The 22715-nt window shown below is 64.2% G+C and overlaps 2 protein-coding genes across 2 annotated transcripts; one reads left to right on the top strand and one right to left on the bottom strand.

The window, feature by feature from the left end:
- Positions 1-44: 44 nt before the first annotated feature.
- TUBGCP6 (tubulin gamma complex associated protein 6) lies at positions 45-16557 on the top strand. Its single transcript, XM_040987624.1, has 26 exons — positions 45-801; positions 2337-2500; positions 5067-5277; positions 5958-6131; positions 8238-8359; positions 8741-8819; positions 8926-9035; positions 9614-9705; positions 9825-9964; positions 10104-10253; positions 10840-10921; positions 11015-11103; positions 11173-11288; positions 12100-12238; positions 12461-12532; positions 12690-13797; positions 13884-13939; positions 14024-14171; positions 14253-14421; positions 14548-14689; positions 14774-14968; positions 15042-15174; positions 15254-15467; positions 15535-15734; positions 15805-15906; positions 16454-16557. Exons 1-25 carry the CDS (start codon positions 94-96, stop codon positions 15894-15896), a joined length of 4905 nt encoding a protein of 1634 aa, XP_040843558.1. The 5' UTR covers positions 45-93; the 3' UTR covers positions 15897-15906; positions 16454-16557.
- SELENOO (selenoprotein O) lies at positions 15957-22364 on the bottom strand. Its single transcript, XM_040988417.1, has 9 exons — positions 21838-22364; positions 20553-20756; positions 19843-20020; positions 18733-18863; positions 18126-18406; positions 16800-16950; positions 16465-16650; positions 16223-16379; positions 15957-16144 (listed from the first exon to the last, which is right to left on the bottom strand). The coding sequence occupies exons 1-9, from the start codon at positions 22362-22364 to the stop codon at positions 16010-16012; spliced, it is 1950 nt and encodes a 649-aa protein (XP_040844351.1). The 3' UTR covers positions 15957-16009.
- Between the last annotated feature and the right edge of the window lie 351 nt (positions 22365-22715).

Below are 22715 nucleotides of genomic sequence, written 5' to 3'. Positions count from 1 at the left end.
GCGGGAGGCGCGCCCGGGTGACGCGGCCCTGCGCGCCGGCGGCTGTGACGCGATCGGCGGGCGCGGCGGGCGCGGCGGGCGCGCGGGCCGGACATGGCGAGCATCACGCAGCTGCTGGACGAGCTGTGCGAGGCCGCCCTGCCGCCCGCCCGGAGCGGGGTGAGCCGCGCGCGGGCCAAGCGGAGGCTCAAGCGGGCGGCCTACAGCGCGCTGCTCGCCGGCCTCTTCCGCGACGAGGCGCGCCCGCCGCCCGCGCCCGCCGCGCTGCCCGTGAGGAACAGGGTGCTCATGTTGTCGTTCGAGCTGCGCGTGGGCGGCCTGGGCGCGCGCGCCGACCGCCTGGAGGAGCTGCTGGCGCGGCTGGGGCCGGAGGCCGAGGGCCAGGGCGCGCTGGACCTGCTGGTGCGCCTGGCCGGCAGCGGCCCCCCGCCGGCGCTGCCCGCGGCGCGGGGCGGCTGGGCGCTCGGCGAGCCCGCGGGCCGCCGCCTGCCGCACGCCGGCTACGCCTGCTGCGCCCTGAGCGCGGCCGAGAGGGACGCCTGGGCGCTGCTGGCCGGCGAGGAGCGTGTGTGCCGCAGCATGGTGCAGGAGATGCTGCGGACCGTGGAGGCCGCCCCGGGCACCGGCCTGCGCACCGCGGGGCCTGGCGCCTTCGGGGACGCGGCTGGGGACCGATTGCACAGGGACACGCGCGCCTCTCTCTTCGGCGCGCTCGTGCACAGCCGCACGAGCGACATGGACGTCCGCCTGGACCTGCCCCCCGTGCCGGACAGCGCGGACCTGTCTGGACTGGCCATTAAGGTAGGCTGTGCTCGTCTGCTTTCCCGTCTACCCGCGAGGCCCTCGGCCTGTTACGGTAAGGTAGGACGGCTCCGGCCTGGTCACTACTTAATGCTGAAGAGGGCTCTGGCTGGTGTGAGCGCCCTGCTGTCCACGGCACCTGCTGTCCCCGCCAGGCACCTGGTGGTTTTCTTTTCCCTAACTGGCCACGTTGGCCAGTCATTTCTTTTGCTTTCTGTCGCTGCTGCTGTTTGAAATCTCTTTGGCGGGCCCAGCGGCGTGGCCTAGCGGCTAAAGTCCTCGCCTTGAATGAGCCAGCATCCCATATGGGCGCTGGTTCTGATCCCAGCAGCTCCGCTTCCCATCCAGCTCCCTGCTTGTGGCCTGGGAAAGCAGTCGAGCACGGCCCAGACCCTTGGGACCCTGCACCTGTGTGGGAGACGCGGAGGAGGTTCCTGGTTCCCGGCTCGGCGCAGCACCGCCGTTGCGCCCACTCGGGGAGTGAATCATTGGACGGAAGATCTCCTCTCTGTCTCCTCTTTTCTGTGTATCTGACTTTGTAATAAGAATGAATAAATCTTAAAAAAAAAGAAGAAATGAATAGGTTTAAAAAAAAAAGAAATCTTTTTGGAAATTTACTTTATTTTACTTGAAAGAGAGAGCCCAAGAGATCTCGCATCTGCTTGTCAGTCCCCACATGGCCAGGACCAAGCCGGTCCGATGTTGGAATCCAGGAGCTTCTCCCAGGTCTGCCTCGTGGCTGCAGGGCCCCAAGGACTAGGCCGTTCTCGGCATTAGCAGGGAGCTGTAAGGACGCGTGTTGGACACTGGCGCCCCTGCACAGGCTCCTGCTGTGTGAATTTGAATGAAATAAAACAGTCGTTTCCGCTCCTCAGTTGCTGAAGCCATGTTTCAAGTGTGCGATGCACTCGCTCACGCTGTGTATGCAGTGCTGCAGGGCTGTGGTGTGGGACGCCCCTCCACTGCTGAGTAAATCGTTGTGGACTTAGTGTCCTGTCACTGAGTGGACACCTGTCCCGGGCTGTTCTTCACCTTTTCATGGGTGGCCATTTTCCAAGGCGAGTCCAGCTGCAGCAGCCACACGGGGGCCCAGAAGCCGCCTCATGCATGAGGGTGTCAGGACTGACTGAACCGTGAGAAGGTGCTTAAGGAGCAGCGATTTTATTAAACTCTACTGCCGCCATCACCCACTCTTGCAGGCTGACACCCTCTGTCTGAGAACATGCAGACTTTCAGATCCCAAAAAGCCGGGGTGCCAAAGCTCTCCTTACTAAAGCCAGGACATGCAGGCCTTTGTTCATTGCTGTCCTGGGTGGAACTCAGAGTCTCCAGGGGTGGTTTTCCTGGGGGTTAAACCTGGACAAAGCCAAAAGGGAACAGAAAACAGCCAGGCTGAACAAAGGGAGGGCGAAGGAGAGTGCCTTGGGATGGGTGGTCTTGGTGGCTGGTTCTGTCTGAGTACTTGAGTGTAGCGTGGACTGTGCTGGCAAGCGAGGAGACCAGGAAGGACGGGAGTGAGGCTCGGCTCTTCCCAGGTTCCGCCAAGCCTGGACCCGTGGGAGGATGAAGGCTTCCAGTCGGCATCCAACCTGACTCCGGATTCCCAGTCTGAGCCCAGCGTGAGCCCGGACGTGGACCTGTGGGAAGCTGCGCTCACCTACGAGCCCAGCCGGCGGAGGTGCTGGGAGCTGATTGGGTGGTGAGTGGGCCTGTGAACTCTGGGCAGGGTACAGGGGCTGCTGCCTTCTGGGGGTCTGAGATGTGGAGGGGAGGACCCAGGGTGGCAGGGCTGCTTTGCACTGCCCGCATGAGGTGCCCCTTGGCACCTGCGGGAGTGGGTGGTATGGTCACTGGGTAAGCAGCCTGGACCGGGAGGCCGTTGCCCCTGTGAGCTCTGAGTGTCTGAGCGTGCGATCACAGAGGCACCTCTTCTTGCCCAGTCCATGGGACCTTGGGGCTCCCTAGGGTCCTCTGAAGCATCCTGTGGCTCGTGCTGGCCACTGCCCTAGCTGGGTCAGCTTCCTGTGTGTGGCATTGCCCCAGGGCTGGCCTACTCCCTGGCACGGGGTTGCTGGCGTTGCAGTCCGCTCTGCTGCCCCTCACGGTTGAACAGCTGGCTCTGTGAGTCTGTTCCTTCTCTTGCCCATGCTTGCTGGTAGAGCTTTCCTTGTTGGGTTTTTCTAGGTTTAGCTGTTTGGGTCAAAGTCAAGCTACGATTGCCAGCAGGTGACAGCTCTCGTCACCCTGCTTTAGTGCCTGCTGCTGTAGCTGTCTGCTGAGAGCATTGGCTGAGCACCCCCAGCCCGGGCCTGCAGTGCTGTGCTTAGGGTGTTGAGAGGAGGGCATCCCGTCAGCAGCTGGGAGAGATACAGGCAGGAATGAAGGTTTTGTGGCTTCCAGGGGCTAGGGGTGCACGGCCCATCCAGAGAGCGCACATGGAGGCCAGGGCCCCTGAGGAGCGAGCATGAGTGCCCGGGGCCTGAGGGGCAGCTGCTTGGCTGGTCCACGGTATTGTTCCAGAGCTGTGGGGTGGGGTGTCTCAGAAGGGTGGTCGGCTGGCTTGTCTGCGCAGGGCACATAGGGTGGAGGCAGCATGAACAGCCCTGGGCACTGTCGCCTGGGCTCAGCTGCTCGGGTTGGCTGTTGTGAGGAGCGGGATGGGCAGGAGAAACGGGTCCTGGGAGAGGTGACGAGGCCACTGAGGGTGCTGTGCAGGGCCTGATGTGGTCAGCACAGCCATGTCCCCTACCCGCACAGTCTCCCAGTGTCCTCTGCTGTCCATTCAGCTTGTAACCCTGGTCCCAGGACCCTGACCCTGCAGGTGGCTCAGCCTGAGGCTGTGGCATAAGTTCGTCGGCACATCTTTAAGCCTGTTTGTTTAAAGCCTGCCCAACTTGGCACATCAACCCTTTCCCACGCTCCAAGGCAAACTGATGTTGCCCCTGAGACCCCATGCTGCTCCCCTCGCCCTGCCCATGTCTGAGTCGGCCTGCCCCCAACATTGCCCTGTGGGCACGAGTGGACATCTGCTTTTCCATTCTGTGGCCATGGGTGCTGCCTCTGTTGGGGATGGAGTCGTGCCTGGGACCTGCGCACGGGCCCTGAGGGGTTTCTGGCTGTTGCTTCATCATGTACTTCTGCACTAAGGGTGCCCCAGGGTCTAACCTGTGGACTGGGTCCCTCCTCCCGCCGTCTCAGGCTTTACACATGCCTAGTGCCCTTCTAGGCCCAGCCTCAGAGCCACTGCCATGCTGTCCTCCTTCCTGGGTGCCCACAGCCCCCGGTCTCACCGGCTGCCCAGCCCTGACGTGCCCTGGGTGCACACAGCTCCGGCACTTACTGGCTGACCTGCCTTGTCCTGTCCTGGGTGCCTGTAGACCCGAGCCTTGCCGGCTGACCTGCCCTGGCCTGTGAACTGGGGCCTCCTGTACACGTAGACAACCCAGGTAGAGGTAGGGTGCAGTGCCGAGACTGCGGCTCTGAGGTCTGCTCTGTGTCATGGTGCAAACAGGTGCTGGGGTAAAAGCTCTGGCTGCCTGGAGCGTGACCCTACGGAGCCTGTTTGCTCGTCCAAGGCTGAGCTGTAATCACTGGGAATGGGGGGCTCTTAAACAGGGCTTCCGGGTCGGAGGAGGAGGGGCTGATCCCCGGCCAGCTCAAGTCCTGTGCTGTGGTCTCCTCTGTGTCCTCCCTGTGTCCTCCCCGAGTCCTCCCTGTGGTTCCCTGTGTGTCCTCCCTGAGTCCTCCCCGAGTCCTCCCTGTGGTCCCATGTGTCCTCCCCGAGTCCTCCCTGTGGTCCCCTGTGTGTCCTCCCCGAGTCCTCCCCGAGTCCTCCCTGTGGTCCTTTTCCCCTTGTCTCCCTCCCCATGTCCCTCTCCTTTTCCCCCAACCCACTGCACTGTGGCACCAGATCCACTCCTCGTGATATACTAAAAAGCGTCATTCATTGGAAAGGCAGAGTTACACTGACAGCAGAGATGGGGGCGGGGACATCCTGTGGCCTCAGCAGCTGGGACTGAGCAGGTCCTCTGTGGGCAGGGACAAGCATTTGGGCCGTACTGTGCTTGTCCCCAGGTGCAGTAACTGGATCAGCGAAACAGCTGGTTTCTTGTTCCTTCTTTCTGAAGCTGAGTAACTGTGTTGTGTGCATAGCACGCAGAGTGGTCAGCTCAAGGACGGCAGGGGCTTCTGGGCCACCACCTGGGCTGGACTGCTCCCTGTCCCGGCGCTGGCCTTAGACGAATGTTGTGCTGTTTCCCTGGCAGCCCCCCTGGCCACCGAGAGGAGCCCTACCTCGCGGAGGCAGGAAGGGACGCCTTTGACAGGTTCTGCCGGCTCCGCCAGGGGGCGCTGCAGGTGCTCGGCGGGGGTCTGCCGCACGCGCCAGCCCCTGTGCAGGTGGAGGAGCCGGAGCTGGTGAAGGACGTGCTCAACATCCTGATTGGCGTCGTGTCCGCCACCTTCTCCCTGTGCCAGGTGAGACGCACCTGCCGGTGGTGGCCTGCCCTGCGCCAGGTGTGGCTGGAGCCCTGCGCTCTCCAGGGGCTCTGCACTCCACCGCTTCGTCTGAGTGCTGTTGCTGCTTTTCAGTGTTGGTCCTTACGTGGAGTAGATGGTCTGTTTGAGTGTCCAGTGTTTTGAGTGTTTTCTCTGGACAGGCTATGCCTCCAGGCACGTAGCGAGAAGCTGGGCTACACGTGGAGCCGGAGGTGGGCTTGCCGTCACAGCTGCCTGGTGGCACGGGCCCGGCAGCCGCAAGCTCAGCTCGGCACACCGCAGCCCTTCTGCCACACGGGGCTGGCCACAGAGGGGCTGTCGGGACGCAGCACGTGCGCTCTGCTCGCTGCGTCAGTGTCCTCTGTGGGAGGGCTCATTCCAGTCCTGGCTGCCCCACTTGCAGTCCAGCTCCCGGCTGCCCCTGCATCCACATGGGAGACCCAGAAGCAGCTCCCGACTCGGGGCTTTGGCCCGGCGCCAGCCTGGTACCTTTGAGGAGTGAACCAGCAGGTGGAAGATTCTGTCTCTTGCTGAAGCTCTGCCTGTCACACAGATCGGACACCTGGATGTTTGTTTTAGGGACTTTGGGCGTCTCGGGACAGGGGCTTGCTGTGTGTAAGGACGCCCACACTGTGTGTCCGCTGTTGCCTGCCCCGCAGCTCACACAGGCCTTTGTGGTGAAGCGTGGCATCCACGTGTCGGGAGCGTCCCCTGAGAGCGTCAGCAGCCTCCTCTCAGAGGTGGCCGAGTACGGAACTTACTACATGCGCCTGAGCCACTTCTCGCTGCAGCCCGTCTCCGACTCCTTGTACAGCAAGGGCCTCGTATTCCAGGTAGGCCCCGGCTGCTAGGGTGCTTTGGGCCCTCTCCTCCTCTGAGCCAGCTGAAACCCACGAGTGCACCCCTCCCCGCCCCTCCCCTCCCCTGTGTGAGCTCACACCCGCGAGTGCACCCCTCCCCTCCGCTGTGTGAGCTCACACCCGTGAGTGCACCCCTCCCCTCCGCTGTGTGAACTCACACCCGCGAGTGCACCCCTCCCCGCCCCTCCCCTCCGCTGTGTGAGCTCACACCCGCGAGTGCACCCCTCCCCTCCGCTGTGTGAGCTCACACCCGCGAGTGCACCCCTCCCCGCCCCTCCCCTCCCCTGTGTGAGCTCACACCCGCGAGTGCACCCTTCCCCTCCCCTGTGTGAGCTCACACCCACGAGTGCACCCCTCCCCGCCCCTCCCCTCCCCTGTGTGAGCTCACACCCGCGAGTGCACCCCTCCCCGCCCCTCCCCTCCCCTGTGTGAGCTCACACCCGCGAGTGCACCCCTCCCCTCCGCTGTGTGAGCTCACACCCGCGAGTGCACCCCTCCCCGCCCCTCCCCTCCCCTGTGTGAGCTCACACCCGTGAGTGCACCCCTCCCCTCCGCTGTGTGAGCTCACACCCGCGAATGCACCCCTCCCCTCCGCTGTGTGAGCTCACACCCGCGAGTGCACCCCTCCCCTCCGCTGTGTGAACTCACACCCGCGAGTGCACCCCTCCCTTCCCGTGTGTCAGCTTCTATGCAGGAGAGTACCCCACCCCGCCCCTCCTTGTGTCAGGTGACACAGGCTACACAGTTCTGGGGTTTGATCGAGTCAGGGGGATTTTAGCCTATCCCCCACTGAATGGAACCCTGGTTTGGCAGGAGACAGCTGCAGGCACAAATGTGGGGCCTGGGGCAAGCCAAGGAGCTGTGCAGTGAACAGAGCAAGACAGCAAGTGAGCCATCTTGCTTGATGAGTTGAGCTCTGCATGTGGGTGTCTGCACCAGCGTGCCTGGGGAGTGTGTCTTTGCAACAACTGCACCTTCCTAGGTGCTGAGGAGGCCCATAGAAGGGGACAGGTGTAGCTGATTGAGGACAGATGTGAGGGGAAGTGTGTGAGGACCGGTGTGTGAGGACAGATGTGAGGGGACAGATGTGAGAGGACAGGTGTGAGGGGAAGTGTGAGGGGACAGGGGTGAGGGGAAGTGTGAGGACAGATGTGAGGGGACAGGCGTGAGAGGACAGGTGTGAGGGGAAGTGTGAGGGGACAGGCGTGAGGGGAAGTGTGAGGGGACAGGTGTGAGAGGACAGGTGTGAGGGGACAGGGGTGAGGGGACAGATGTGAGGGGAAGTGTGAGGACAGATGTGAGGACTGGCGTGAGAGGGAGTGTGAGGGGACAGGTGTGAGGGGAAGTGTGAGGGGACAGGGGTGAGAGCACAGGCGTGAGGGGACAGGTGTGAGAGCACAGGCGTGAGGGGGAGTGTGAGGGGACAGGTGTGAGAGCACAGGCGTGAGGGGAAGTGTGAGGGGACAGGTGTGAGGGGAAGTGTGAGGGGACAGGTGTGAGAGGACAGGCGTGAGAAGACAGTTTTGAGGGGACAGGTCAGAGGGGAAGTGTGAGGGGACAGGTGTGAGGGTGTGTGAGCAGCAAGGCAGCTCTGCTGCTGTGAAGGGCTGGGCTCCTGGGCACTTCCGCCTGGGGGCTGGGCAGGTATTCCAAGGCAGGAAGGGTTAGGTGGCAGAATGTCGTTTGGCAGTGGTGCAGTGGTGTCGTCGATGAGGAGCTGCTGCAGTGAGGTGTCCTGAGAGGGACCCCAGGGCTGCAGGCCATGGCGGGGCCCGTGAGTGGCCAGGCTCGTGCAATGAGCAGGGAGGGCTCGTGGTCCTGGCCAGTCTGACAGGTTGACCAGCAGCCCCACAGCAGCTCCTGGAGGTGGGTGGAGCTGTCCTGCTGTCTCCATCTCCAAGGACTTGCAGCCCGTGCACTGCTCCGTGCTTGGACGCTCATGTCCCGTCAGAGCGCCTGCATCGAGCTCCTGGGCTCATGCGCGTGAGGACGGTGTCAGGGCAAGCTCTGCCTGGCATCTGGGCCCGCTGCTGCGTGTAGGGGCTGCGGTTGCCCATCGGAGTGCCTTTGCCCCCGCAGGCCTTCAGCAGCGGCCTCCGACGGTACCTGCAGTACTACCGGGCCTGCGCCCTCTCCACGCCACCCACCCTCAGCCTGCTCACCATCGGCTTTCTCTTCAAGAAGCTGGGCCGGCAGCTCAGGTGAGTTCAGGGCTGGAGGCAGTTCTGCTGCTGGGCAAGGGGTAGCTGGCTGTGCCCAGAAGCCCCACGGGGCTGCTGCCGAATTGGGCCCAGGCTCCACCCAGGCAGCGTGCAGCCGCTTGGGCCTCAGCAGGCGTCCAGGCAGCGGGGAAGGGAAGAACTGCCGGGCACCGGGGCGGGGGAAGCTAGGAGCTGGGGGAGCGTGCATGTGGGCCACATCCCAGGAGAGGGCCACGGGTTGCTCATAAGGCCTTGTCAGTGTGACCTGGCCGAGGAGTTGTGACGAGGCATCAGGTCAGGTGGCCTGCTGGACAGCATGAGGGGATGTGCACAGGACTGGGCAGGTCGTTGTGAAGATGCTATTTGTGCCGCCTGGTACAGGTACCTGGCTGAGCTCTGTGGTGTGGGCACTGCAGTGCCAGGGACCAACGGAGGAGGGCCCAGGGCTGCGTTCCCAACTGTGAGTCATGTGGCGATGAGTGCGGTGGCGTGGTCAGCCTGGGGTAGTGGGTGGCCACCCAACCCTGTAACCCTGAGGCCTGAGCCAGCCGCCTCTGCCCACACAGGGTGTGAAGCTGCTGTCTTACCTGTACCAGGAGGCCCTGGACAACTGCAGCAACGAGCACTACCCCGTGCTGCTGTCCCTGCTCAAGACCAGCTGCGAGCCCTACACACGGTGCGTGGGGGGGACCACAACAAGTCCTGCACGTGGTGTGGGGGGAGGAGACCACAGCGAGTCCTGCACGCGGTTTGGGGGGAGACCACAACAAGTCCTGCATGCGGTGTGGGGGGGGACCACAGCGAGTCCTGCACGCGGTGTGGGGGGGGGAGACCACAGCGAGTCCTGCACGCGGTGTGGGGGGGGGAGACCACAGCGAGTCCTGCACGCGGTGTGTGGGGGGGAGACCACAGCGAGTCCTGCACGCGGTGTGGGGGGAGACCACAGCGAGTCCTGCATGCGGTGTGGCGGGGGGAGACCACAGCGAGTCCTGCACGCGGTGTGGGGGGGGAGACCACAGCGAGTCCTGCACGCGGTGTGGGGGGAGGCGGACCATAGCGAGTCCTGCACGCGGTGTGGGGGGGGAGACCACAGCGAGTCCTGCACGCGGTGTGGGGGGGGCGGACCATAGCGAGTCCTGCACGCGGTGGGGGGGGGGGCGGACCACAGCGAGTCCTGCACGCAGTGGTGGCTGAGTCCAGGCAGCCAGGCAAGGACCTTCCTGCCACCCCTGCCCTCATCTGCTGGCCCTGCAGCTTCATTCATGACTGGGTGTACAGCGGAGTCTTCAGGGACTTCTATGGGGAGTTCATGATCCAGGTGAACCAGGATTACCTTGGATTCAGAGGTGGGTACAGCTGCAGGGCGGGGCTCCGCACCCGTGGGTCTGGGCTCTGCACCCGGGGGCCCGAGGGCCTGGGCTCGGCCATTGCTCCACCAGCATCTGGTGTTCCGACTTACCTGCAGACAAGTTGTACTGGACCCACGGCTACGTGCTCCTCTCGAGGGAGGTGGAGGAGTGTGTGCCCGTGTTCCTGAGGCACATCGCCCACGACGTGTATGTGTGTGGGAAGACGGTCAACCTGCTGAGACTCTGCTGCCCACGGGTGAGGCCTGGGGCAGCCTTGGTTGGGTGGTGGCGGTGACCCCCTAAGCTTGGGCCCCCTGAGAGTCTGCCTTCTGTGTACCTGCATGGCACACCACTGCTCCCCTCCCCAGCTGTGCTCACCACACTCCCCTCCCCAGCACTACCTGTGCTGGTCCAGCATCCCAGTGCCACGGATCTCAGTCATCTTCTCCCTGGAGGAGCTGAAGGAGATTGAGAAGGACTGTGCCGTGTATGTGGGGCGCATGGAGAGGGTGGCCCGCCACAGTTCCATCAGCAAGGAGGAGAAGGTATACCCCTCCTTCCTGGCGACCCAGTGGGTGGTGGATGGGGGTCTCAGGCTCACTGGCCTTGTCAGTGCCCTGGGCAGCATTTCCTCCTGGAAGGGCCAGGCCAAGAGGCCTCTGGGTGCCCCTGTGTAGTGCTGTCTGGGGCAGTGCCAGGAGGCCCCTGCTGGGGTTGGCACCTGGTGGGCCACAGGGAGACTTCTTGTGCTTGTATAGGGCAGGTGACAATGGAATCAGCCTGTCATGGCACCTTGTGGTTTAGGTGTCTGCCTTGTGTCCCCAGCTTGAGTGTCAGTACAACCTGAATTTGCTGGGCTGTGGTGGGCAATAGTGGACAGCTCTGGGCTGTGGTGGGCAGCAGTGGGCAGCATTGGGCTGTGGTGGGCAGCAGTGGGCAGCGTTGGGCTGTGGTGGGCTGTAGTGGGCAGCAGTGGGCAGCGCGGGGCTGTAGTGGGCAGCAGTGGACAGCGCTGGGCTGTAGTGGGCAGTGGGCAGCAGTGGGCAGCGCTGGGCAGTGGAGGTGCCCCAGACCCAGCCCTCCATGCGAAGGGAGACACATAGGAACGTTGCCTACAATTGCCTCCTTTAGGAATTACGCATGGAAATTGCGAGGCAAGAACTGATTGTCCATGCGCGGGAAGCCGCTTCCCGGGTGCTGAGCGAGCTGAGCGGTGAGCCTGGCCCTGGCTGTGCCCCTGTGGTCCCTGGCGCTGCGGAGCCCCACAGGGCCCCACACAACCCTAACCCTTGCCCTCCTGGTGCAGATCGGCAGCTGTCGGAGCAGAAGGCCTTAGATGCCCAGAAGCGAGAGCAGTTCCAGAGGCTGAAAGAGCAATTTGAGAAGGAGCAGGAGGTAGGGGTCCCAGGCCCTGGGGTTTGAGGGAGCGGGAGGTGGGGGTCCCAGCGGCTGTGTGCTGTGCAGAGGCGCCTGGCGGCCCGACAGGAGGAGCTGGACGATGACTTCAGCTACGCCCGTGAGCTCCGCGACAGGGAGAAGCGGCTGCGGGCCCTGGAGGAGGAGCGGGAGAGGAAGGCCAGGTGGGCAGGAGCAGCGCTGAGTGGCTACTTCGGAGGTTTTTGTCAATATAGTAGTTTTTAAAAAAGATCTATTTATGTGTTTGAAAGTCAGAGTTAGATTCCATCCCCTGCTGGTTCACTCCCCAAATGGCCACAACAGCCAGAACTGGGCTGATCAGAAGCTGGGAGCTTCCGGGTCTCCCACATGAATGCAAGGGCCCAAGGCCTTGGGCCATCCTCTGCTGCTTTCCCAGGCCACAAGCAGGGAGCTGGGGGGGGAAGTAGAGCAGCTGGGACTGAAACTGGTGGTGCCCACAAGATGGCGAGTGTGGCAGGTAGTGGCTGTACTTGCCCATTTAGCTCTCGATTGCCCCAGCAGGGAGGTGGGTGTTGATGATGTCACCAGCTTGTCCTGCAAACTAGGAGAGCTGGTCACTTCTGCCCAGCCCCAGGTCTTGTTTGTGGTGCCTGGAAAGACTGTACCTGGCCGTTTTCTCTCTGCTTTGGGAATGACCAGGCTTGGGGGCCTGTAGCACCTGCTGCTGAGTGAAGGAAGCAGCTGGCACCCTGGTGCTGTGGCTTTGTGGCTGTCTCTGCATCTCACCCTGCTCAGAGCGGGCGGCCTTGTTCCCTGGAGACGCTTGCCCTGGTAGTCATGTGTCTTGGCTTTGTGCCTGCCTGTCCAGCACCCCTAGTCTGCTGTGGTGGTCTGGCCCAGCTGCTGGCAGGAGAACATAGGGCTGGGCCTGGGCCAGGGATCCCTGGGTCCCAGCCATGCTGAGGTACCAGGTGAGGGGACTGTTGGGATAGGCATCTTGTGCCGTGGCTCCAGGCAGGCGCTGGAGGACCGTTACGGCCGGCTCTCTGCCGAGGCTGCACGCCGTGAGCAGAAGGCGCTGTGGCGAATCCAGAGGCAGCAGCTGGCGGAGGCGCGGCTTCGCTTCCTCCTGGAAGACGAGAGACACATCCAGGTAGCGTGGATGTGGGTGATGGCTGCTGGTGGCTGCTGGCCCCTTGGAAGCCCCGGGGTGAAACGGGGCTGGGTGTCTGGGAGAAGCCAGTGGGTAGCCGCTGTGCTGATGTGGGCAGCGAGCTGTCTGAACACGGATGTGTCCCCGGCTCCTGGTCCTCTGTGGGCGGCGGGTGGCAAGATGGGCTTGCAGTGCTGCCTCCCCCAATGGATTTCACCTCAGGCATTGCTGGACACGGTGTCTGGGACATGCACGTCTCCGGCGCCACTTGGGGTGGACCCACTGCACTCCCAGGTAAGGGACCTAGGACGGCCTGGGTGGTCTGAGCTGGGCTGGTGCACCTGGTCCGCCATGTCACCTGGTGCTGGGAGGGCCCTTGTTCTTGGACGTAGCTGAGCCTCAAGACAGGCCTGGCTAGGAGGACAAGGCTGGCATGCTGCACCTGTTTTAGGTCACATTGACAGGCTGTGAGTACCCAGCAACCCCCGACTGCGACTCTGGACCCTCCTCGGCCGGCCGCAGTCTGGGCCAGTGTGTGCCATTGCTGTTCCCCATCCAGGCCCCGGAAGTAGGGGCTGAAACCTCGGCCGGCCTCAGTCTGGGAGACTTCCTGCCCTCCAGCTCTGAGGGGCAGCAGCCTTCCCAGACCGTCATGGCACCTCTGCTGGAAGAAGCTCTGCAGACCATCAGCTCCACCATGCCGCCCCCAGTCTCTGGGGAGACCCCTGCCCCGGCCAGAATACAAACCTGCCCCACAAGATCCGACGCCAGCATCAGGGTTGGGGAGAATGTGTTGGACGTGACCCCCACCCGGCCTCGGTGGAACGTCCACGGGCACGTGTCTGACGCCAGCATCAGGGTTGGGGAGAACGTGTCGGACGTGGCCCCTGCCCGGCCTCGGTGGAACGTCCACGGGCACGTGTCTGACGCCAGCATCAGGGTTGGGGAGAACGTGTCGGACGTGGCCCCTGCCCGGCCTCGGTGGAACGTCCACGGGCACGTGTCTGACGCCAGCATTAGACTGGGGGAGAATGTGTCGGATGTGGCCCCCGCCCGGCCTCGGTGGAATGTCCATGGGCACGTGTCTGATGCCAGCATTAGACTGGGGGAGAATGTGTCGGACGTGGCCCCCTCCCAGCCTCGGTGGAACGTCCACGGGCACGTGTCTGATGCCAGCATTAGACTGGGGGAGAATGTGTCGGACGTGGCCTCCTCCCAGCCTCGGTGGAACGTCCACGGGCACGTGTCTGATGCCAGCATTAGACTGGGGGAGGATGTGTCGGACGTGGCCCCTGCCCGGCTTCTATGGAGCGCTCACGGGCAGCCCCCTCAGTTGCACCTGATGCTGGGGGGGCCCTCCCCAGAAACCAAGGCCAGCACACCTAGTCCCAGCACCCCTGCGTTGCAGTCAGACCTCAGCCTGGATGGTGAGCTGCATTCCTGTGAGGGGGCACTGCCCGCTGTCTGCCCCTTGGATCTAGGCAGTGGGGAGGGCAGTTGTGCCACAGCTGGGCTGGATGCCCCCCAAGATGGTGACCTCGAGGCGGCGCCAGGTCAGGGTGAGAGCAGGGCCCAGGAGGGGGCGGGGGAGGTGGTGCTGGCCTTCCTGCCCTTCGTAGCTCTCCTGTCCTTTTTGCTCGTGTAGGTCCCAGGAGAGGGGGCACTGAGGAAACCTCCACACCTCTGCCCATGAACTCACAGGTCAGGCTGGGCCACCCTGCGTGGGAGGGAGGCGGGTGCAGGGAGCTGGCCTGGGATGCAGTGTTTTGTGGTTATCTTTCTCAGGAAAGCTCAGCTTCCCAGAGCAGCCCGGGCCTGGCGGAGGCAGAAGCAGAGGCAGAGGTCCGGCGTCGCGACTGGGAGCAGGCCTACCTGGCAGGCCTGGCCAGCCAGTACCACCCAGAGCACTACCCTGACAACTACGAGGCCATGTGTGAGTGGCCTGGCTGGCGGGGGTTGGGAGCGGGCCGGGCCATGGTCTCCCAAGGTGCCAGTGGCTGTCCTGTCCCCACAGCAGAGGCGCCTGCCGCGCACTTGATCCGTCAGCTGCGTCCGCGTGCCTTTGCCTTCCCGGTGGACCCCCAGGTGCAGTCAGCCACAGATGAGGCCGCCGTGCAGCTGAGCGAGCTCCTGACACTGCCCGTGCTCATGAACCGCTCCCTCTCGGCCCCACTGGCCGCCCAGTGAGTGGTCCTCCCACCACCCCGCCATGGCCCTTTGTCCCCCACATACACCCCTGGCCCTGAGCCCGCCCCCAGCATCTCCCTGGTGGACAGAGCCTAGTGAGTGGTCCTTGCCTCCACCCGCAGCATCTCCCTGGTGAACAAGGCCGTGGTTGACTACTTCTTTGTGGAGCTGCAGCTCGAGGCTCATTTTGAGGCGTTGCGGCATTTCCTGCTGATGGAGGACGGCGAGTTCGCCCAGTCCCTCAGTGACCTGCTGTTTGAGAAGGTGACGCATGGCCATGTGGGCAGGCTTGTGGGGAGAGGTGGCTGTGGGGGGGCCGCTCTGGACGCATGTCCTCCCCCGTCTCAGCTAGGGGCCGGACAGAGTCCTGGAGAACTGCTCAGCCCGCTCTTCCTCCACACCGTGCTCAGCAAGGCCCTGCAGTGCAGCCTGCACGGGGACTCGCCGCTCGCTGCCAACCTCTCCTTTGCCCTCAAGCACCTGCCCGAGGCATTCGCCCCGAACGCCCCTGACGTGCTAAGCTGCCTGGAGCTCAGATACAAGGTCAGCAGTGCCCTGGGGTGCCCGGCGAGGGCGGGGCCGTGCCTGGATGCGCTGAGTTGGGCTTCCCCGGCAGGTGGACTGGCCCCTCAACATCGTCATCACCGACAGCTGCCTGAGCAGGTACGGCGCCATCTTCTCCTTCCTGCTGCAGCTGAAGCTCATGATGTGGACGCTCAAGGACATCTGCTTCCACCTCAAGCGCACGGGTGAGGCCGCCTGGGCCTGTCCCTCGGGCCTGTCCCCTGGCCTGCGCTGGCCCGGGGCTCACCCTCTGCCCTCCCGCAGCCCTGGTGAGCCACACGGCGCACTCGGTGCAGTTCCGCCAGCTGCAGCTGTTCAAGCATGAGATGCAGCACTTCGTGAAGGTCACCCAGGGCTACATTGCCAACCAGATCCTGCACGTGACCTGGTGCGAGTTCAGGACCAGGCTGGCCACCGTGGGCGACCTGGAGGAGATCCAGCGGGCCCACGCCGAGTACCTGCACAAGGCTGTCTTCAGGTGAGGCGCGGTGCCCGGGCTGGCCCCTGGCCCTGGCAGCACCTGCGCTGACTGCTGTGCCCGGCAGGGGTCTGCTGACCGAGAAGGCTGCCCCGGTGATGAACATCATCCACAGCGTCTTCAGCCTCGTGCGCAAGTTCCGCAGCCAGCTCATCTCCCAGCCCTGGGGCCCGGCCGGCGGCCCCCGCGGCTCTGAGCACCCCAACTTTGCCCTCATGCAGCAGTCCTACCACGCCTTCAAGTACTATTCCCACTTTCTCTTCAAAGGTGAGGCCCCTCCGGCGCGCGGGGCGGGGCGGGGCGGGGCGGGCAGGTCTGAGTGCCTTCCCTCCCCCAGTGGTGACCAAGCTGGTGAACCGCGGCTACCAGCCACATCTGGAGGACTTTCTGCTGCGCATCAACTTCAACAACTACTACCAGGACGCCTAAAGCCCACGGCGGAGGTGGGGGACCCCAGGGACCCCAGTGACCACATGCACGGCAGCCTTGGAGCTGCGGGTTTACTCGGGGCTGGGCACAGCAGCGCCAGGCAGGGGAGGGCACTATGAGGAACACGACACGCACAGCTCGGCCGCCCACAGCGGAGGCTTGGCACTGTCACGGTGCTCCGAGCCTGCTGACTCCTCTGCTTCACCCTCACCGTAGGGGGCCTCCAGCAGCTTCAGCAGACGCCGCACCTGTAGGAGAGGGCGGGTGAGGGGTGTCCGGGCACCCCACTCCCTCCCCAGTCCCATGGGGCAGGGGTGGGTGCTTGCCTCGGAGAAGTCGCCCTTCTCAGCAGCCTCGATGGCGTTTTGCGCCATGTAGTTCCGCAGCACGTAGCGGGGGTTGCTGCACTGCATCGTGCGCAGGCGCTCGGCCTGCCAGGTGGCAGTGTCACCTGCACCTGCAGCGTCCTGCTGCAGCCGGGCTCTGGAATTGCATCCCCAGGGGTGGTTAAGGACTCCTGTGGTGCACCCCACCACCTGAAACGCCCCCCGCCCCCGCCAGGACGCACCTGTACACATGCAGCCAGTCGGCCCAGCGGCGGCTGTTGCTGGCCTGCAGGTCTGCTGGACTTAGCTGCTCCAGCCGGGCCCGCTGCTCCATGCGCTCCAGCTCACGTGTGACACTGGCCTGGCCACCAAGCAGTGCCACCAGCTGGGGGTTCGACTGCGCCAACGTCAGCATCACTGAGAGATGCCTGCGGGTCAGCTAATAGTTGGCACTGGCTTGGAGGCCCCCCACGGCCTGGCCAGACCCCAAGGGTAAGCTCTCCACCTCACAGCGCTGGACCCTTGCTCAGTCACTGGAGCGCCCACTTGGGACCTGCCCAGGTGCCAGCCCACCCACCGGGGGTCCATGCGAGGTCGGCACGCCAGCTTCAGTTCCTCCAGCGAGGCGCACTGTGCGGTCAGCGTGGCCAGGAATGCGGGCAGGCGCGGCGACTCTGGCTCTACGGGGCAGGAGCTCAGCTCCCGGAAGGTGTTGGTGAAGTCGGCCCCTGGGACACAAGACACACCGGCTGTTGTCCCCCCCGGAGGCCTGCCAGGACTCCATGTAGCTGGGACTGCTGCTAGGGCGCAGCTCTGTCCCAGTCTGAGTCCCAGTTCCCTGCTAATGCGCCTGGGCAAACTGAACATCCCAAGTACTGGTTCCCCGTGCCCAGGAGGGAGATCCAGGGAGGCTCTTGGCTCCCGCGTAGCTGTCGGATCACCTGGGTAATGACCCAGCAGATGGAAGTTCTGTTAAAAATAAAGCAAAGCTATGGCAAGGGGCTACATTGTGGCACAAGCATCCCACAGGGTGTTGGTTCAAGTCCAACCATTTTACTTCTGTTAATACTGCCTCTGTAGAGGCAGTGCAGCATGGCCCGTGCCCTTGGGCCCCTGTATCCACATGGGAGACCCAGAGGAAGCACATGGCCCAGTCTCGGCCTCTGTGGCCATCTGGAGGTGAGCCAGCAGATGGAAGGCCTGTCCCTCCCTCTGTCTCCTCACTTCCAAGCACAGAGCAAACAGGCAGGCCAGGCCTCTGCTCATGTGGTTAGGGTAGAGACCTTGTCGGGCCATGGTCAGTAACAGAACAGCAGCCAGCAGAATGGACGTGCAGATCTTCAGCTGACTTCCCCTCCCCCTCAATGGCCACCACAGCCCAAGACCCCAGCCGGATCTACCCATGGTCAGGATAGCATGGGCCCTGGGGCCTGTGAGCAGCAGCTGCCTGCCCTTGTGCCCAGCTGGAACATGGCACCAAGCTTTGGGGGAGCGTGGTGCTTGGTTCAGTGCCTGGGCTGGCCTAAATTGGAGAGCCTGTGTTCCAGTCCCCACACTTCTGCTTGAGCCTCCTGCTGATATACACAGGTGAGCCCTGGCCAGGTGGGCACCCATAAAACAGCAGCTGACAGCATAGGTGTCTGCCAGCTGTCAGGGCGGGGCTGAGCCCAGCAGGCCAGGTGTCCAACACTGTGGTCCCCTGAGTGAGCCAGCAGTGCCCACTTGGAGCCAGACACACCTGTGCCTTGCAGGGAGACTAAGAAGGGACTCGCTTGGGGCCCTTCCACACAGCTGGGCTGGGCTGTGGGGGAGCCCAACATGGTCCTATATCCCAGGGTTCAATAGCTACTGTGGACCAAGGTCCCCACCAGGGACCCAGGCTGCCGCAGCCCACCCCACTCACCAGTCAGGTGCATGGTTTCCAGGAGCGTGGCCACCAGGGCTGTGTCCTCCTCCCGCTCAGCCCCCACGAGCCCCAGCTTCCTGCGCATCTTGTACAGGTAATGCTTCTGGAACTCGGTGTCGAACTCCTCGGCCAGGACGGCCTGCCCCAGCTCGCGGGGCAACTCGGGCTCAAGTGCCTCGGCCAGCTTCTGTAGGTTCCACTTGCATACCTCGGGCTGCCTGCTGTAGGCGTAGTACCCGGCCGTATCAGAGGCGTTGCACACATGTTCGGGGTCGTACCTGTCACCAGGAAACAGCAGTGCTGAACACCGGACAGCTGCTTGGTGGCCCTGCCCACCTACCCACGGAGCCCAGGTGGCCCTGCTTCCTGCCACGCCCCATGCCTGGCAGTGGGTGAGACCCACATGACAGTGCCTTGGGGAGGCTCGGATCCTTGCCCACCTGGGCCATTCCCCACCGCCTCCCAGGGCCTAAGTGCAGGGTCCTTCACCCTGAGAGAGACACACGGGTGGGGGGTGGCCAGGAGAGGCCAGGGGCCCAAGGCATGCAGGCAGCCCCATGCCCCAGGGGGCAGGGCACTTTACTTTGCTCCCGCCCCCACTCACCTGTCCAGGAAGCCAAAGGGCCCATAGTCGATGGTCAGCCCCACAATGCTCATGTTATCCGTGTTGAGCACGCCATGGCAGAAGCCGACACACTGCCACTCGGCCACTAGCCGGGCCGTGCGCCTGGTCACCTGCATCAGGACAGCTGCCGTTGCCCCCAGGCTGCACAGCCCCCTCCCTCCCGGCAGCCAGCTGCCCTCCTGCTGAGGCCTCTAGGAGGCGGCTCCAGGGTGTCCTGCAGGACAGAGGACAGCTGGTCCCTGAGGCCCAGGTCCACTTGCACCTTTGTTCCGTAAGCTCACAGATTCTCCCACAGAAACCAGAGAAATCTGGAGATGATATTCCTGACATTTTGGGCAGCGAGGGGCCTTCAAGGGGAGCAACAGGTGGCCACACTGCTGACACCAGGTCACTGTGTCCAGGGTCCCCGTGCGTGAGCCCATAGATTGGCAATGGTACAGCCATGTGGGGCCACCAGCCAGCACCCCTAGACACTAGGTACCTGCCTGGGTCTGCCTTGCCCCAGCATGGCCACAGTGCCCCAAGGACAGGTAGCACAGCCCTCCTGGCCCTGCTGACTGGGGCAGGGAAATGGAGCAAATGCTGTGTCCCCCGTGGCTGGGAATATGGGTGGGCTGTCTGGCCAGAGCCAGGAGCCTGGCCCAACAGGGCAGAGACGTAGATCATAACACAGCCCCATACATCAGCCTGTTGAGCCCATGGTAGATGCATCCGTAGGGACCCTGGCTGCTCCCCCTCACCCACATCAATGTTAACCACGGCCCCCTGGTCCAGGCTAGGGGCACAGGTGGGCTGTCTGGGCCCCCAGTTGTGCTATAAGCAGGAGGAAGGTTCCCGTCTCAGCCCTCCTCCGTGAAGGTCCCACTGGGTCCCGCAAGGCTAACCCACTGCCAGGCTGGACGGTAGGCATGGCAGCTGCCAGTTCTGGGGCTCTGGTCCCCCCCCAACCATGAGAGTGCCATTGGGCCCTGCAAGGCTAACCCACTGCCAGGCTGGACAGTAGGCATGGCAGCTGCCGGCTCTGGGGCTGTGCGAGGCAAGAATCTGGCGGGAGCATGGCAGGGGGCCGGTACTGCCCGGCTCACCCACCTCCCGGAAGAAAGCCGCGTTCCTGTGCACGGGGTCGGTGTGGGCAGCCTGCACCTCGGGGTAAAACGAGCCAATCACGTAGTTGAGCATCTGCACCCGGAGGTCATTTCTCCCCACACTGGGGCCCGCACGCCCCGTGAGCTCGTCTGCGCACTTAAAAATCTCAAAGGACCCGAACCTGGGGGGAGAGCCATGTGTGTGCCACGTCAGACGTGACGCAGCCCGGCAGTCAGCAGAGCCCCTCAGCCCTGAGTCCCTCCCAGAGGCTGGGCAAGGCCAGGGTCCTGTGCAGTCCTGGAGCCCTATGGGGGTGGCACAGCATGGCACAGCCACGTCCTGCAAGCCTGGCTCAGGTCAGCAGGCCTGGAGAGGAGCCGGGCATGGGGCAGGAAGGCCAGGAGCCCGCCACAGGGGTTCCAACCCAGGGGCCTCAGCCAGCACGCTGGGCTTGTGTGGACACGGCCTGAAGTCATTTCCCTGTCGACTTCATATGTGTTCATGCTGGGCCCCGCAGGACAGCCCCATGTGCCTCCCCTGAGCTGCCTGCAGGGTTGGCCCAGCTCAACACACGAGACAGGACTCGACCCAGAAAACCAAGGCCCTCTCCCTGAACTGCCCTGCTCCACAGCCTGCAGGGCCCCTCCCAGGCGAAAGGCATGTCCCCAAGGCCAGGGCAGGTGTGGTTCTGGGCACAGCCTGGCAGGCATTACCTCATGAATGTGGGGGCCACACGCAGGATGACAGCACAGGCCTCGTGCTTGGGGTTCCCGTCGTAGAACATGTCACGCTCCACAGTGGACTCAGACGTGACGCAGGACCCAGCCCGCGTGGTGGGGATGCCCAGGTGGAACATAGCCTCGCTGCACAGGAACTCACGGATGCTTGATCGCAGCACCTTGCGCCCGTCAGCCTGTCTGCAGGGACACGGGTGACAGTGTTGCCACGGCCAGTCGGGCTGAGCCCAGCATGCATGTAGCAACAGCTACTGCTCTTGAAGCCAGGAGCCCATGGCACAGCCCAGGAGCCCATGACATAGCCTGGGAGCCCACCTCACGGCCAGGAGCCCATGGCATGGCCTGTAGGAGTACCGGCTGGCTTCCTGCTCCTGAAGCTAGAGGGCAGCCCAAGGACTTGAGGTCGCCACAGGGGGGACCAGGACAGCACCCACAGCCAGTGAGACCAGCACCCACAGCCAGAGGAGCTGCCACCTACAGCCAGCGTGACCAGTACCCATGGAGAGTTGGGACAGCGACCATAGCCAGTGTGGTGGGACCCCGTGGCCCTGCACTGTGGATCTCCAGCAAACCATCTCCCTCACCTAGGAGCTCAACGGCAGTGGAAAGGGCCAAGCAGCACAAACAGGACAGTCACCCTGCCCTCACCGTGACACTCCCCGTGTGCACGGTCACTTTATCCTCATCGTGACACTCCCCGTGTGCACGGTCACTTTATCCTCACCGTGACACTCCCTGTGTGCACGGTCACCCTGCCCTCACCGTGACACTACCCGTGGGTGGTCACTGCCAGCGTGGCCGCAGCGTGGTCTCCCACACCTCCCGTAGAAATGCCCACTGCCATCCTGTCCCCCTTTGATCGTTGGACTGCTCATTGTTCCACCAGTCTCCTCTGGATTCTTCATTTTGATCCCTTGCAAGACACACAGATGTGTATTCCAGCTGTGGCTTTCATTGCCACTGGCATCTCTTTCCACAAAAACCTCTCTTGTCCCCTGGTTCACTTGTCCACTGTTCACTTGCCTGTTCTGGTCACTTTCAAGAAATCATTGCTAAACCATTGCCAAGTCCATTGCAGGACTTTCCCCTTTCAAGACTTTACCCTGTGGAATGTTTATTCCAAAGCAAGTGAGCGAGCAGGGAGGCAGGCAGGGAGGGCGTCCGAATGGGCACCCCGCCCCATCCCCGCTGCCCCAGCGCCCGGCGGCTGGGCAGGCCGCGCGCAGGCAGTGCCCGGCGCCCACCCCGGCGCAGCGCCCACCTGGAAAAGGGCGTGGGCCCGGCGCCCTTGAGCTGCAGCTCCCAGCGCTCGCCGGCCGCGGTGCACACCTCGCCCAGGTACATGGCGGCGCCGTCGCCCAGCTGCCCGGCGAACTGGCCGAACTGGTGGCCGCAGTAGCAGTGCGCGGCGGGCTCGGAGCCCGGCAGCAGCGCGTTGCCGCTGAGGAAGCGCGCGGCCTCGGCCTCGGCCTCGGCGGGCGGCGCGCCCAGGCCCAGCAGCGCCAGCGCGGGCTCCGACAGCGCCACGACGCGCGGCCGCAGCAGCGGCGCGGGCCGCACGCGGGCGAAGCAGGCCCCGGGCACGGCGCGCGGCGTGGACGCGGCGTCCTCGGGCCCGGGCGGCGGCGTCTCCACCGGCAGCTCGCGCAGGGCGCGGTTGTCGAAGCGCAGCCCGGCCAGCCAGCGCGCCTCGGGCTCCATGGCGGCGGCCGAGCAGCAGGCTGCGGACCGCGGGCGGCAGGCCCCGACCCGGAGGGACCGTGCGCAGGTGGCCCTCAGCGCCGCCATCCGCCGCCCCGCTCCGGCCGGAAGCTTTTATGCCCCGACAGGAAGCCCCGCCCAGTAGTGGCCGCGCCCCCTCATACTTGCCCGTGATTGGTTGGCTCGTCCGTCAGTCCGCATCCGGAGCGGCGGATGCCGGGTGCGCCCGGGGAGGCGGCCGGGCTGCGGGGTCCCGGGGCGCTGTCACCTGCCGGTGGCCCCCAGCTGGCCGAGGTCCCGGGGCGCTGTCACCTGCCGGTGGCCCCCGGCTGGCCGAGGTCCCGGGATGCTGCGTGCTCGGGTTTGGCCCGGAGCAGCCCCAGGGCGTGGGCGCAGGAACCCTAGTGGCGCCCAGGGCGGCCCCAGAGGCTCTGGCTT

Source organism: Ochotona curzoniae, unplaced genomic scaffold (genome assembly GCF_017591425.1).
Source record: "Ochotona curzoniae isolate NIBS_2020 unplaced genomic scaffold, NIBS_Ocur_1.0 contig_1014, whole genome shotgun sequence".
Lineage (NCBI taxonomy): Eukaryota > Metazoa > Chordata > Mammalia > Lagomorpha > Ochotonidae > Ochotona > Ochotona curzoniae.
Note: the sequence above shows the minus strand (reverse complement) of the source record. Positions and strands in the feature narration are given on the sequence as shown.

Coding starts and splice junctions, on each gene's coding strand:
- TUBGCP6 (XM_040987624.1), top strand. CDS start 94: ATGGCGAGCATCACGCAGCTGCTGGACGAGCTGTGCGAGGCCGCCCTG. Junction 11,289..12,099: donor GAGCGGGAGAGGAAGGCCAG/GTGGGCAGGAGC, acceptor CCGTGGCTCCAG/GCAGGCGCTGGAGGACCGTT. Junction 12,533..12,689: donor TGGACCCACTGCACTCCCAG/GTAAGGGACCTA, acceptor CACCTGTTTTAG/GTCACATTGACAGGCTGTGA.
- SELENOO (XM_040988417.1), bottom strand. CDS start 22,364: ATGGCGGCGCTGAGGGCCACCTGCGCACGGTCCCTCCGGGTCGGGGCC. Junction 20,021..20,552: donor GTGGCCCCCACATTCATGAG/GTAATGCCTGCC, acceptor CTCTCCCCCCAG/GTTCGGGTCCTTTGAGATTT. Junction 18,407..18,732: donor CCCTTTGGCTTCCTGGACAG/GTGAGTGGGGGC, acceptor TCCTGGTGACAG/GTACGACCCCGAACATGTGT.